Genomic DNA, 13,515 nt, shown 5'->3' with positions numbered 1-13,515 from the left:
TTAAAACAATAGATCATCTGACATGACAGAGATCAAAATCCTTATAACTTTATAACTATACAAATTCAACCTTTGCCATTTTGGCTACAATGAATTGGACTTTACAGTCATTCCACAATACTACATGTAGGAAAAAACAAGAAACAATTTAAACATATTCAACCTACATCTTACCGGAAATGCAAATCTTTGACATCTTGCCCCATGATCTAAAAAGAGGAAAACGATTCTAAAAAAAGTTTGTTTAAGACTCATGCAAAAGATGATAAGACCGCATTGTTTGTAAATGTTCTTGAACACAAAAAAATGAATGATCATATAATGATCCGTAGGGAAAAGATATTTGCGAAAAATATTTTTCAACTAATTTCAACTACCTTTAATTTTTTGTTAATTTCATTACTTTCGCAACATATAATTGATATCACAATGTTTATCCCTAATATGACTTCTGAACGTGTAAGGTTGTTTCGAAATGTCACATGTTCGATTTATTTATTTTCTTTGTTTGCCTAATTCTAAGATATAACTGTACTTAGATATCATGGTAATACAACTCAGTTTCAACAAAGACCCTGATAACAAGGACTTTATTACAAATTCTATATCTTCATCATATGGCTTCATTGATATACCAATGAACAACTGTGGCTCGTAGAATTTGGGATGGTGTTTACCGAGTATGCTTCCTCTACGAGCAACACGAACCTGTCAACTTTAACAAGAATCTCTATACCTAACATGTATGACTCATTTCGTTGTCTTGTATTTTCTTTGTTTTTTGTTTATTTATGTTTTCCTTTATTTTTCAATGTTTTTGTAATTTTTTTGGTTTCTTGTTGTTGTTTTTTTTTTTTTTTGTCTTGCATTGACAAGAGAAACAAAAATTCAGGGGAGGGGTATCGAAATCACTACTAGTTTTACGTGAACACTGAGATGCATTAAGACAGTTACACACTTGAAGTTGATTTTATTTACGGTCATTTTCCTAATGTTAAAGATATATTTAAATAACATCATCATTACGAGAATCAAGAAATATCCTAGATTTTGGACTATTCAGATTTGATTAATATTTGAATAAATATCTCATAAAAAGAAAAATCATTCGAAATTAATAGGACTTATACCTCTGTTTATCATGCTGATTTTTACAAATCCTTATGAACTCCAGACACTGCCAATGGAAGAGGTCATTCAAATTGCTTAAAACCCGTTGAGCAAACGATATTTTTTTATCTTCACACGCCATATTTTACGAATATGTAGTCCATCCTGCATACAGATTTGTATGAATGCGAATAAAACTCATTTATACCATTTTTATATCAAACAGATCAAATTACATATTTTGGATTTATCTAAATACTGAGACAATGTGGTCTGTAACTGTTTCTGTCTAAGAAACAGACAAAGGTGAGTTTTTTTAATCTTTTACATGCGTGTATCACATCCCATCGGATATTCATAAACTATTTCTAAAGTACATAATTAAATGTGATTCTAAATAAGGTACATTATGCTGTTTTTTTTTGTTGTTTTTTTTGGTTTTTTGGTGTGATGTCGTTGTTGTTTTTCGGTAATGATCTTTTTTCAGTACATGAATATTTGTGATTGGCATTCATTGCTGTTCTTTGATTTGTACTTTGAAATGTCGATGGAATATGTTAACTTGATTAATTTGATTGGTATTATCAATATACAGATCACTTTATTTGTAATTGTATAATAGTGCGTGAAAAACACTGTACTGTGGTAGACATCATTGTATGTTAATGTCGTAAGCCTTAACTCGAAAATTTGATGTATATATAAAGCTTTTACCTTCTTACCCTTAACATAAAAAAACTCATTTTCAGTTGAAATACCTGTAATGATACTTTAACAAATCGTAACAATTAATTCACGCATTAATGTTTGAAAATCAGAATTTTATTAATGTCAATTTAAAATTTATGAACTAGTAAAGCAGTTCAAATTGGAATGGCTGGAAAGAGAAGTCGTCACTTCTAGGTTTGCTTGGAGGCTTTATCATTAGCATTCTTTTCTCCCATAAAATTAGCAGCTTCTTTTAGGTCGCTTTCCGGCGATTTTATTTCTGCAACCTTTTTAGCCAGGGATGCAGCGTTAGAATTTGGTACAACTGGAGATTCTTTGATATTTATAACGACCTCTGCTTTGGCTAGCTTTTCTGGTTGTTCTGATTGTTCAGCTGCTTTTGCAACACTTGGTTGTGCATCTGCTGGTTGTTTTTGCATTTGTTGTTGTATTTCCTTTACGGCTTTATCAAGGATAGCTGCTTCAACAACTGGTGTGAGTTTTGAGGCACCCCTTTGGGTCATTACCTTCTTGTTAGTAACTTCTTCCAGTTTCGAGTCTGCTGCTTCACTCTTTGTTTCTTCAGGTTTTGCTAAAGCAAAAGCAGTTTATTGTAAAACTTCGTCTTTGATTCCTCTAAAGTCTGTTTTAAGGCATTCACATTTTGAAGGTACTTTGTATGACTTAACTGATAAATTGGATACATTTTTCAATCTTTAAAATTCGATTCACCAATGTGAATGTAAAACATACATGATTTATATATTAAATATTCCATTGCATTAAACATTCTAACATATAAGGCATACATGTACAAATCTTTAGATAGTTCAACATTTTAAGGATGACTTTTTCAGTGCTTAATATTGTTTATAGTTTAATCCGAATAGATATTTGTTCACCATATGCTAAACACATTTATACGGAATGGGACGGTTAAACTACAATTGCTCAATTTGAAAAAAAAAGGAAAATGTTTTAAATGGAATATCCCATACATGCTAGATAGTGATTCTAGAAACAAAATTGTTCAAGCAAAACATTTAATCAAATAAGAATCTAAGGATTTTAAAATGAAGGGGAAGCGAATGAAATGAAACACATGTTTAGCATAAATGGAAATATTTAAAGCAAAAAACAAAAACTTACCATTTGTATGATGATGGTGATGATGATGGTTTGTGTGAGCACTCGAAAAAAACACCAAAAGGGAAACCAGAAGTATAATAGTTACCCTATTCATCCTGTACATCTGACACCTAGCTCTCTATTTCAACAATTCTTGCTAAGCAAGATCAACAAACTATATACCTCAGTATATGTCACACATGTTAATTGCGACATGGTGCAATTTACATATTGAATATTACACGTACTTTGATTTGAAGACTTGACAAATCGAAGAAAGATATATCTACAATTTATTATGTTTATAATAATGAACTTCGAATTCGAATAATGCTCCCCGTGCAGGTCCGGGTGTTAAAAGAATAGGCCTGTAGCAGCGCTAAGCTTGTCGTAAAAGGCGACTAAATAGTGCTCAGAAACCTAGCCGGGGGCTAGGCGCTCTGCCCACAGAGCAACTGGAATGTCTGCCCCAGGTGGTGGACTGGGGTACTCCTGGCGTGTTACATGCTGGGGTTGTCAGGCTATAATACGGAAAACCTGACCGCAAACCATAGTGGTGCACCGTGTTGGGAAAGATGCCACGTTCCTCGCACGTTAAACAACCCTACTGTGGTATTCTCCCGGAGTAGGAACCATAGGGCTCCGCCACAGGAGGATAAATTGCCCGACCCTGCCCATCTCTCTCTATTTCCAGTGGCAATCAAAATTTGTCGACCCCATTTGCCTTGTGTCCCATCCCTTTTTTATTTCATCATCATTTCATGTTCATCGTCTGAATATAGCTGAAATATTGCTGCTCGGACGTTAAACCCCAACAAACAAACAAACATTCGAATAATGCAATGAAGTATTGTTAGAAATACAAAAATAAATTAGAAATCGCATATACAAAAAAACTTGACATGTGATAGTGATAGACGCTGCGACGATTATATAAGTATCCAAAATGGACAAGCATTAAGCAGCAAAGAGGACATGGATGTAAAAAGACACAAAAAGTAAAATGAAATGCAAGCTCGTGCAGCTAGATAGATGTCCTGTCATGATAAAGTGATTGTTAAAATCATATGTGTATGTAGTGCAATGCATAACGTAATTATAATATGCCTAATAGGGCGCCGTTTGATACATGTATGGCCTTAGAGGTCGGTTCCTGAGTGGTTGGGGAGTGAAGAGACATCATTCAAACTTACTACATCTCACAATTTGGATTGCATGACATTGGTCGAATAATTTAAAAAAAAAAACGTATGAAAATTCATCTTCAAAATAAGATCAAATATATATATATAAAACTGTGGGTAATACTAACTTGATATTCCCCACTCCCATATAAAATCGCACGACCATTTGATCTCCATATTGATGGTAGGAGGAATAACAAAAAGAATGAAAAAAGAAAAAAACAGATGGACACCCTAGCTATTACTATATATCCCCAATCAAAGTACAAGATGTAAATGTACCTTGTATAAGATTTTCATCTTTGTACCTCTCAACACTAGAACACATTTTGTTCTTTCTTTTATTTGATCTTCACTAAAATTTTAGTCCTAATGGTTTCTTTTTCACAAATCAAATCCAAGGTTGCGTTATTTAATCAGCTACATATTTAAGTTTACTACCATTTTAAGTGGTTATATTTAATCTTGCAATTGTCAAAAATGGTCTTCTACCTTACTACGCTTGTCGATCTGTGTCGCTTTGATGTGACAGACTTCATGGCAGAAAAACAGTACCGCACTTGCCAAATCCTGTAACTTCATTTTCCTGATTTTTGCCTATTAATTTGGATAAAGTAAAGATAATGATAGAAATAAGATAAGACTTCATACAAGTTACCGTTTCATTCGAACAAAAATAACTTACTTTCCTGGAATAAAATATCTTATAGTATATTGCAATAAACTAGAAAAATATTTTGTTCATCTTTCGAGTTTAGTGAACAGCAGTGTATAGGAATTGTCAAAAATGGTCTTCTACCTTACCACGCTTGTCGATCTGTGTCACTTTGATGTGACAGACTTCATAGCAGAAAAACAGTACCGCACTTGCCAAATCCTGTAACTTCATTTTCCTGTTTTTTTGCCTATTAATTTGGATAAAGTAAAGATAATGATAGAAATAAGATAAGACTTCATACAAGTTACCGTTTCATTCGAACAAAAATAACTTACTTTCCTGGAATAAAATATCTTATAGTATATTGCAATAAACTAGAAAAATATTTTGTTCATCTTTCGAGTTTAGTGAACAGCAGTGTATAGCAGGTCTTTGTTTGAGCATACGTTGCTTACATGTAATATCATCACCGATCGATGTGCCTTACATCTTGACCCCTTATTAGGAATGGACTAAACTACACCTCGATTAGAAAGCATCATAGTATTCTTCGAAAATTAAAACTTTAACTTACTCGGAGTCACTTAGAACAAATATGCATATTGTATATCCGACCTTTATTTGAATATGCCTCCGAAGTCTGATAATTGGGGTAAATAAGCACCTTAAAAGTAGAAACTTGACACATCGAAGCTGCTAGAATAATAACTGGCCGACCAATTTTCACCAAATCGGAGCAAGTGTATCGCGAAATTAGAATGGAAAAACTAGAAGATCGACGAAAACGTCAGCAATTAAATTTATTTCATGAAAGATATGATAAAATGGCACCGACAATTCAATCTACTACAGTATATCCGCTTCGGAATGGTGAAGAAATCATTGTTCCCTTTTGTATGTTGTCGGTGACTCGTGAATCTTTTTTTCCATTAACAATATTGCTGCTCGGGCGTTAAACCAAAACAATCAATCATCATAGCATTGTTTTGTCTTACTTCTGTGTCTTTTATTTGTTTTCGAATCATCAATATTCTGTTCCTACTTCAAACAATTTCTCCTAGCTTTTACTTTCATAGAGATCCATCCAAGACTTTACTATGCAGAAACCAGAAAAAAAATTCTTTAAAATATTTGGACCTTAATTCCGCAACCCTTGAAACAAATACCATTATTCGTTAGGCAATCGTATATAAACTATTTTTAACCATTGATTCAAAACTGCACTGCACAGTGATATTCTCTGTCCATTAAATGCCCTTGGAGGGGCCTAGGATCTGTACATGCATAACACCACACTGCTTTTTTCTGTAATAGTAATACAACAAAAGTATTTTAGCCATTACATTTTATTGAAAATAATAAATGAGAATTCCTGACATATATTGATTAATAAATATTGCAATATGTCAAAAGATCCAGCATGAGAGAAAACAAACAGAAATAACAATTAATAGCCCATGTATTCATAAAGTGCTAGCTCCTAGCAATTTACAGGAAAGTACTTGTGAAAAACACATTTAAAAAGCTAATTAATTTCTATGCATGGGGGAAAGTCAATGAGGCATAAAAACTTGTCTTATAAATATAATGAAAAATACAAAATGTAGATGGTTTAACTATCTTTGTACATATACTCAGAATAGCACAAAGAAATTGGTCGTTTCATTTAAGTTGGGTATTTGTATCAAGTTTAAAACGTTAAAATAAAAGAAACATTCACACAGATAAATTCATAAAAAACAAAAACAAAAAATAACACATTTTGTAAAGAATCAGGACACGAATTTTGGTAGTCGAATTGTAAGTATATACCAACTACATCAAATAATGCTGAACCAAACAAAAATAGAGTTGTAATAAGACAATTTACAAACATTACAATATAGATCAGAAGTAGTATGGTACAGGACTTGTGTTATTGAAATACGCCGACAATATATAAGATATACTTGCAGAAAAGCAATGGTGGTCCATTTTTTTGTATGTTTGCCCAATGAGAATGGTTCTATCTACATCATGGTAATAAGCTGCTTATGCTCAAGCAAAATATATATAGCACCTGTAGTACATCACACTTTAAAGATACACAACATATTTTCTGCTAGTTTATTACAACATACAGTTAGATAACCCTTATGTAATGTTTAATTATAGAAAATTAAGCTTTTGGTGGTAAATGATTATTTTGCAATACCATATTGCTCATAGAAAGAAAATAGAACAAAACCTATCACTATATACGCCCCATTCTGCAAGTGGGTGTGTAACAAAGTAATGTGTACTTAATCCATTTTTGCTTTTATATAATATTCCTTGGAAGATATAGAGAAAAGCTAGCATGACCATTAGTTTTGCCATAGTAATTCCTCAAGTGACTTTCAATTCCATACTTAAAGGTATTCATACAAAATGTGAAAATCGCAAGTAATTTCTCTAAAACTAGAACAAACAAAAATGAAATGTAAATTTCTACAATGACCTAACCTCACTGATATGTAGATGCAATATATTTACAATTTATTTATGAATGGAATGTTCTGGGGTTGTTCTCTTGTTATGTATAGACTAAGGAAATTACGGTTAAAAATGAATTGACAAAGGGTTTTGTACTCATGACTTTCAAAAAAGCAGCTTGAGAAAGCGTGAATGACCACCCTTTATTTTTATGTTCGAATTCTCATTACTTGGATGCGAATACAAAATTATGAGCATTGGTCAATATCTTAACATCTCTACTCTCCCATTTGATAATATGCACTTTTTGACAACTAAAGTGGTCTCGATCAAAATATAAAATGGGAGTTGCACAATGGGAGTATGTAATGGATTCTGTTAAAGTTTCAGTAAATATTCAGTGATGTAGGAGCAGTAATGGATATATAGATAGGTACGGAAGGACAGACACCCTTTCCACTTGGGAGGGACAAATAAAACAAGTTTTTCCAAAGAGTCATGTGTGATAAGAGCTTTGATATACATAACTGGTATGTCAACTGACTATGTTGTCAAGTCCTTGATGTTGATATGTTGAAAGTCCTAATGGGATAACAACTAGCAGATGACTAGTTACTAAACCAAACAGGAAATCATCAGGGATGATACCTTCATTTTGTGACTTTGTATGTATGATTTTGGTTACTTCATGTTCTTTGTTGTGTATATCTGTTTTCCATGTCTGGTCTTTGTCCCTGGATTACATTCTTTTGATTACCGCTATAACCTTGGTTCCCTTGATTACTCTTTCACAGTGTTAATAGGTGGTATTTTTTAAAATAACTTCTAATTAATGCAATCAAATATTCCAACTGAAACAAAGGCTAAATCATGATGTAAATCAACACCTTCTTATAAAGACAATTACACAATATTACAATTAGCTTAAGTTGAACTACTTTAAAAAAAATAATATCTTTTTTGGTTTAACAGCAATATCAATAACATTCCTGAATTAACAGAGTACCTACTTTGATTCAACAATGTGAACAATATCATAGTTACCTAAAATATAATATTGCACAATCACTTTATGATGCGAAGAATGGTCCTAAACTTGACAATGCCCTACTGCTAATTTATGGAGTAACATTTTCTAAAATAACCAGGCAGTGGGAAAAACTTTATCAAAAACTTATCAGAATTTGTTTAGAATTCCCCTGAATCTAAAAACTACTAAGTACAATTAGTACTTAATTGAATTAAAACTGTTGAAAAAGTGAAAATTTAAGCAGTATTCACTCATCGAGTCATATACATGTGTACATTATGCTGCAAAATTATTAAATTTGTATATTTTTTGTATTTCTTTTTTTTTTTTTTGGCAAAATTGTAAATTTCAGCCATTTCTGGGCTGCTTCATACATGTACATTGTACCTCAACATCAAGTTTATATTTGAAGTTAATTGGTCATTGGTGAGACACATAGAGCTCACTTCATTAAATAAAACCATAATCAAAGAGACAACAAAATCTTGCATTAAAAATAATAATTTAATTTTTTACAATGAATGGGGATAATTTTTACACAATTTGTTCCATACTTAAGATAATAGTACAAAAAACCTTTATTTTCATGCTTTGAATATGTGAAGATACAGACAGAAATTCTATCTAAGTTGACTTACTTTTAGGACCTTTTACATAAAGTTGCAAAAATGGGTGAAATTACAGCTTTGTAAAACTTTTCTTCAATTTAGTTCATACAATAACATATATTGCAATGTTGTTCAAGTTATTTACAAGTAACAATAGAAACAAAAAAAATAACAAACAAAAGTTTGACACTTAGGAAATGATTAGAGTCATAACATAACAACAACAGCTAATGTACAGTGAAAAATCCTTTAAGTAAATCGGGAATGATCACACATATAAGCATGGTCAGTATTTAAATACAATCATAGTGAAATTTCCAATATGCACTTCAAAATTCATAACCTGATTAGAACCATAAAGTTGCATTTTCTTTTTGAAATATCATAGTAAAAATGTGTATAAGTTCAAAAACTTCATTTCTGTGCGACTCCTTCTCCAACTTATATTAGCACTTAGACCTTCAATATGACATGGATTGGTGAACAGACAAAACCAAAAGGTCAAAATAAAATAAAACTTTTGTGACTGTGGGTAGGGTATAAAATTTGTATGCTTCAAAGACTTCACCAAGATGAATAAGGCAGAGTTAACATCTATTCTACCACCCTTCAAGAATAATATATTAGCTTATGTAATTCAATTTTATCAATTTAATATAAGGTAGATCATACCTATTACACTGCACATTCTTCTCTGTCATCTTAAAAAATCATGGAGACATATATTATTCAATAAACAATATTTGAAATGATGTAAAAACAATATTTCTAAATTATGTCAAACGAATGTTTGACATAAAAAATTGTATGGTAATATCACAAACATTCATTGTACAAAGCCTCTTTTAAAGGGAGATAACTGGCAAGAAAATATTCTAAAGAATTTTTTGCTGTTTTTTTTTTAATATTACAAGAAAAAATGTTTAGTGACCCCCAATTTTCTTTTAGAAATTTGAAAGAATGTCTGTTAAGTGTTCTTAATATAAATTAAGAAGAAACTCCATTTACTAGTTTTTTTTATACTTTGCAAAATAATGAAATTCCCCACAGAATCCATACAAAACATGCCTTTGTTAAGGCAAAATTATCTCAAAATCAAGTACGGTGACCCAAGTTTCTACATTGAAATTCTGAAGTATGTTCATTCAATTAAATCTTCCATAAAAACCAGGAAAATTTATGTACTAGAATTATTAGGTATGATCGATCTCAAAGGGTAGGACAGTGCACAAATTGGTAAAGGAGAATTCTTTAAACTCCATCTAGTTTTGTTGTTGTTTTTGTTTTTTGTTTTTTTTTTTTGGGAGGGGGATCATCTGTATGGCAACATTTCAATAACAGAACTATATAAGTTAAAAGTATGTCAAAAACAGGGAGACTTTGCAATCATAAATTAATATTCAAAAAAAGCCTTTCATTTCTAATTTTCCAGCAATGTGGATATTTGTACCAATTAAACACACTTCACAAAACCATTAATACATTATATGTCTGATTTCTCCTACCCACACTAGAGTTACTCTAAACATTTTGGCTCAAGCACTGTTAAAGTGTGGCCACAATAAATCAATTTAAAATGTTTTTTTTTTAAATAAAATAATAATCCCCTAACTACCCTACTTTTTATGCTGGTAGCATTATTTTTTGCCTAAATTAAATATTAAGTTCAGCATATTCTTCGAATATATTATGAATGATGTAAATTCACTACGAAATGAATTCAAATCCACAACCAGCTATGTAAGCCAGATTACAGATGTGCATACTTAATATTAAATTCACAACACCTTTTTTAAATTATTCTAATCTAATTTGAGGACAATAAACCCTTCATCGAAAAAATAGTTCCAAGAAAAACCAAGGTTTAGACTTTATAAAAACCAGCTTTATTGTACAGGGCAGGTTCCCCTTCCAAAAGAAAAAAAATCCTTTAAATAAGGCACTATCTTTCATCAATTTATCAACTCTACTCTTCAATGAAGTCATGGAGTTCACTGAACAATTTTAAACAAGAACTTACGACTTTCAATAATTGTATTTACTATTCATTATTTAAATTATATGCTGGAGCATTTCTTGCAATGCATCACTCCTTGTTAAGCCTGAACTTAGGTCTTACTTTGTACTTTTAGTACAATAGTACAGTGGACATAGTGAACAATAAATTGATTTTCCTTGCAATAAAATACATCTCTGAATTTCCTAGCATTCATTTTATTTTAGTTAATTTAATGTATCAACAAAAGAAAAAGTTTATGATGGATAAAGGTGAATTTAACAGGGCTTAATAAAATCTCAAACTAGTAAATTTGTGTCTTATATGCATAGAAGGCTGGAACACCATAGAAACCCATTAGGCCATACAATTGATTTCGTAGGTTCTCAGACCCTCCCTCTACCTCATAACCCTTTCATATCCCCAAATCAATAAATAAAAGATATGTCTCTAATACCTTTTTCTGTTTAAGAACAATGTAAAAATTATTCTCATCATAATAGAATAAAAGAAAAAATGTCCCCTCGCTATCAAAGGATTTAATGAAAATAGACGAGAGAACCTAGAAACGAATTGAATGGTCTAACTTTATCAACTTTGAAGCAACATATTTTCTAAAATTCATAGATTTGGAAATAGACAGTTACAATTTGAAAGTAGACAGATTTCATACTAACAAGTTATTTCATAGGAATACAGTATCCAATTCATCTTTTTGTACATTTGAAATTATTAGTACAGTTTAATACATTATCACATGATCATTCACAATCTTTTTTTTCATTTTTACAGGACAATGACTATAAGAACTTGGGTTATTCGCCTAAACAATATATTCTAAGGGATTGTCAAACTAAATGTATAAAATGTTTTCTTTGAAAGTTTCTAAAAAATGCAATCTGTTACTTGTAAATCAACATTTTTTCAACAAATTTTATTCATTTATACATGTTATAATCATAAACTTGTACCACAAGATCATTTCATATTATCACATATTAACATAAATGTTACATTAATTTTTTGAGTAAAAAATTTTGAAATAATAAGTTATGATAAAAGTGGTCATAAAAATATGGCACTATAAGTTGTATTGTTGAAGTAACAAAAAGCTTTATAAAACAAAAAATTCTGAAAATCTTCAAAAACATTTAAAAAAGCTTTTTTCATATAATATTCACAACATCAACAAGCATACAAAAATTGGTCATAATAGAATGCATAAATATCTGACTCGATAGAAGATCAAATTTCCAAAGTTTTGGCATTTGTTCTGATAGTTGTTCACAAAACGTTAAATTTGAGTGAACTAGTTTTCTCTAGGTCCATTATTAAACTCTGCTCATGCTTTGCTCCCAATAGCATCAAGATTCAATTGGTCAACATAATTTCTAGCTATTACACCCAGAAATTGAGAGTTTGGGTGACTCAGTGATAAATGATTTTTTTACAACTGAACACATTGAGTAAAAAGTACTGGTCCCATTTAAGTCAGTTGACATGGTAATGTAACTGGTTCCAAATTTTTTCATCCGCAGGTAACCAGTAACTTAGCAAACTGGTCCAATAATAATTCCTCATAGCTACATCTGCAATGATTTGGATGCAGCATTATATCCCGAATATTGCTCTGATGCTGCTAGAAGTCTGTAGCGTAATCTCAAATTCCTGGCTCTCACATGCGAGTTCATAATCTCTTCAGTACAATTGGCAGGGAACCAGCCCCTTTCACAATCTCTAATTCTCTCTCCTTCATACCAACCTGTAATTATTCAATTTTGAAATTAGTAATTTTTTGGGAAGAAATTTTTTTGGATATGAATATGATTTTAATCTCTTATGACTGCATTGGAAAATATAGATTTTTTTCTATATAAATACTAAACTAAAATATATCTACACTCAAGACATATTGAACCAATAGGGAGTGGTTTACTACCACGACTTTAGCAAATATAATAATCAACTGCACTCAAAGAACAATTCTGTTTCTCTGCCTCTACTGGTAATACACAAATTATTTCTTATTCGGTATCACCCTTCACAAAAAAACCTTGTCAAATGTGCTTATATTTAATGTTTTTAATTAAGTTCTACTAAAATTATATTGTAAGACAAAATGAATTACACAATCAATACTCTACAACTATAAAAAAAACCTTGAATCATTTTTATTCAACAAAGAGAACAGCATAAAAATTGGTGAAATCTGTTTTTATACAATCTCTTCAGACATACCCCTCTATTGAGAAGATTGTTCAGAATGATAAGAGCATGCAATGTTCAAGGTTCCTTGACTTTTAAAAAAATATATATATCTGATTAAAGTGACAATGACTTTTGACCTCAAAGCAGTCTTACCAAAATTAGCTTCCATCCATGAAAGTTTTATCATAATTCATACAGGAAAACAGTTAAGAATGAAATTAATTGCATCTAGAGGTCACAAAAGATGAATGAATTAACAACCAGCACAATCCCCCCAACCACCTTCCACTCTTTCATGATATGTATAAGTCCCCAATCTGTGGACCCACAGAGCTAGAAACTTTGAGCAAGATGATATGAATGCTATAGCAAAACAAACTTAATGAAAAGAACAAAGTTTGTGCTTTTAATATTGTACAGAAATTTGTATA

At 31.2% G+C, this 13,515-nt stretch overlaps 1 protein-coding gene across 14 annotated transcripts in view; it reads right to left on the bottom strand.

Moving 5' to 3' along the window:
- Positions 1-6,118: 6,118 nt before the first annotated feature.
- Positions 6,119-13,515, bottom strand: part of LOC148601137 (uncharacterized) — a 62,090-nt gene continuing 54,693 nt past the window's right edge. For all 14 annotated transcript variants that reach the window (XM_088556155.1, XM_088556166.1, XM_088556169.1 and 11 more), the window contains one exon: positions 6,119-12,638. In XM_088556155.1, the coding sequence (XP_088412281.1) occupies positions 12,460-12,638 (179 nt within the window). In that variant the 3' untranslated portion in view covers positions 6,119-12,459. The remainder of the gene's footprint in view (positions 12,639-13,515) is intronic.

Source organism: Perna viridis, chromosome 12, assembly GCF_037379345.1.
Source record: "Perna viridis isolate PV_CMFRI_1.1 ecotype Kerala chromosome 12, ASM3737934v1, whole genome shotgun sequence".
NCBI lineage: Eukaryota > Metazoa > Mollusca > Bivalvia > Mytilida > Mytilidae > Perna > Perna viridis.
Note: the sequence above shows the minus strand (reverse complement) of the source record. Positions and strands in the feature narration are given on the sequence as shown.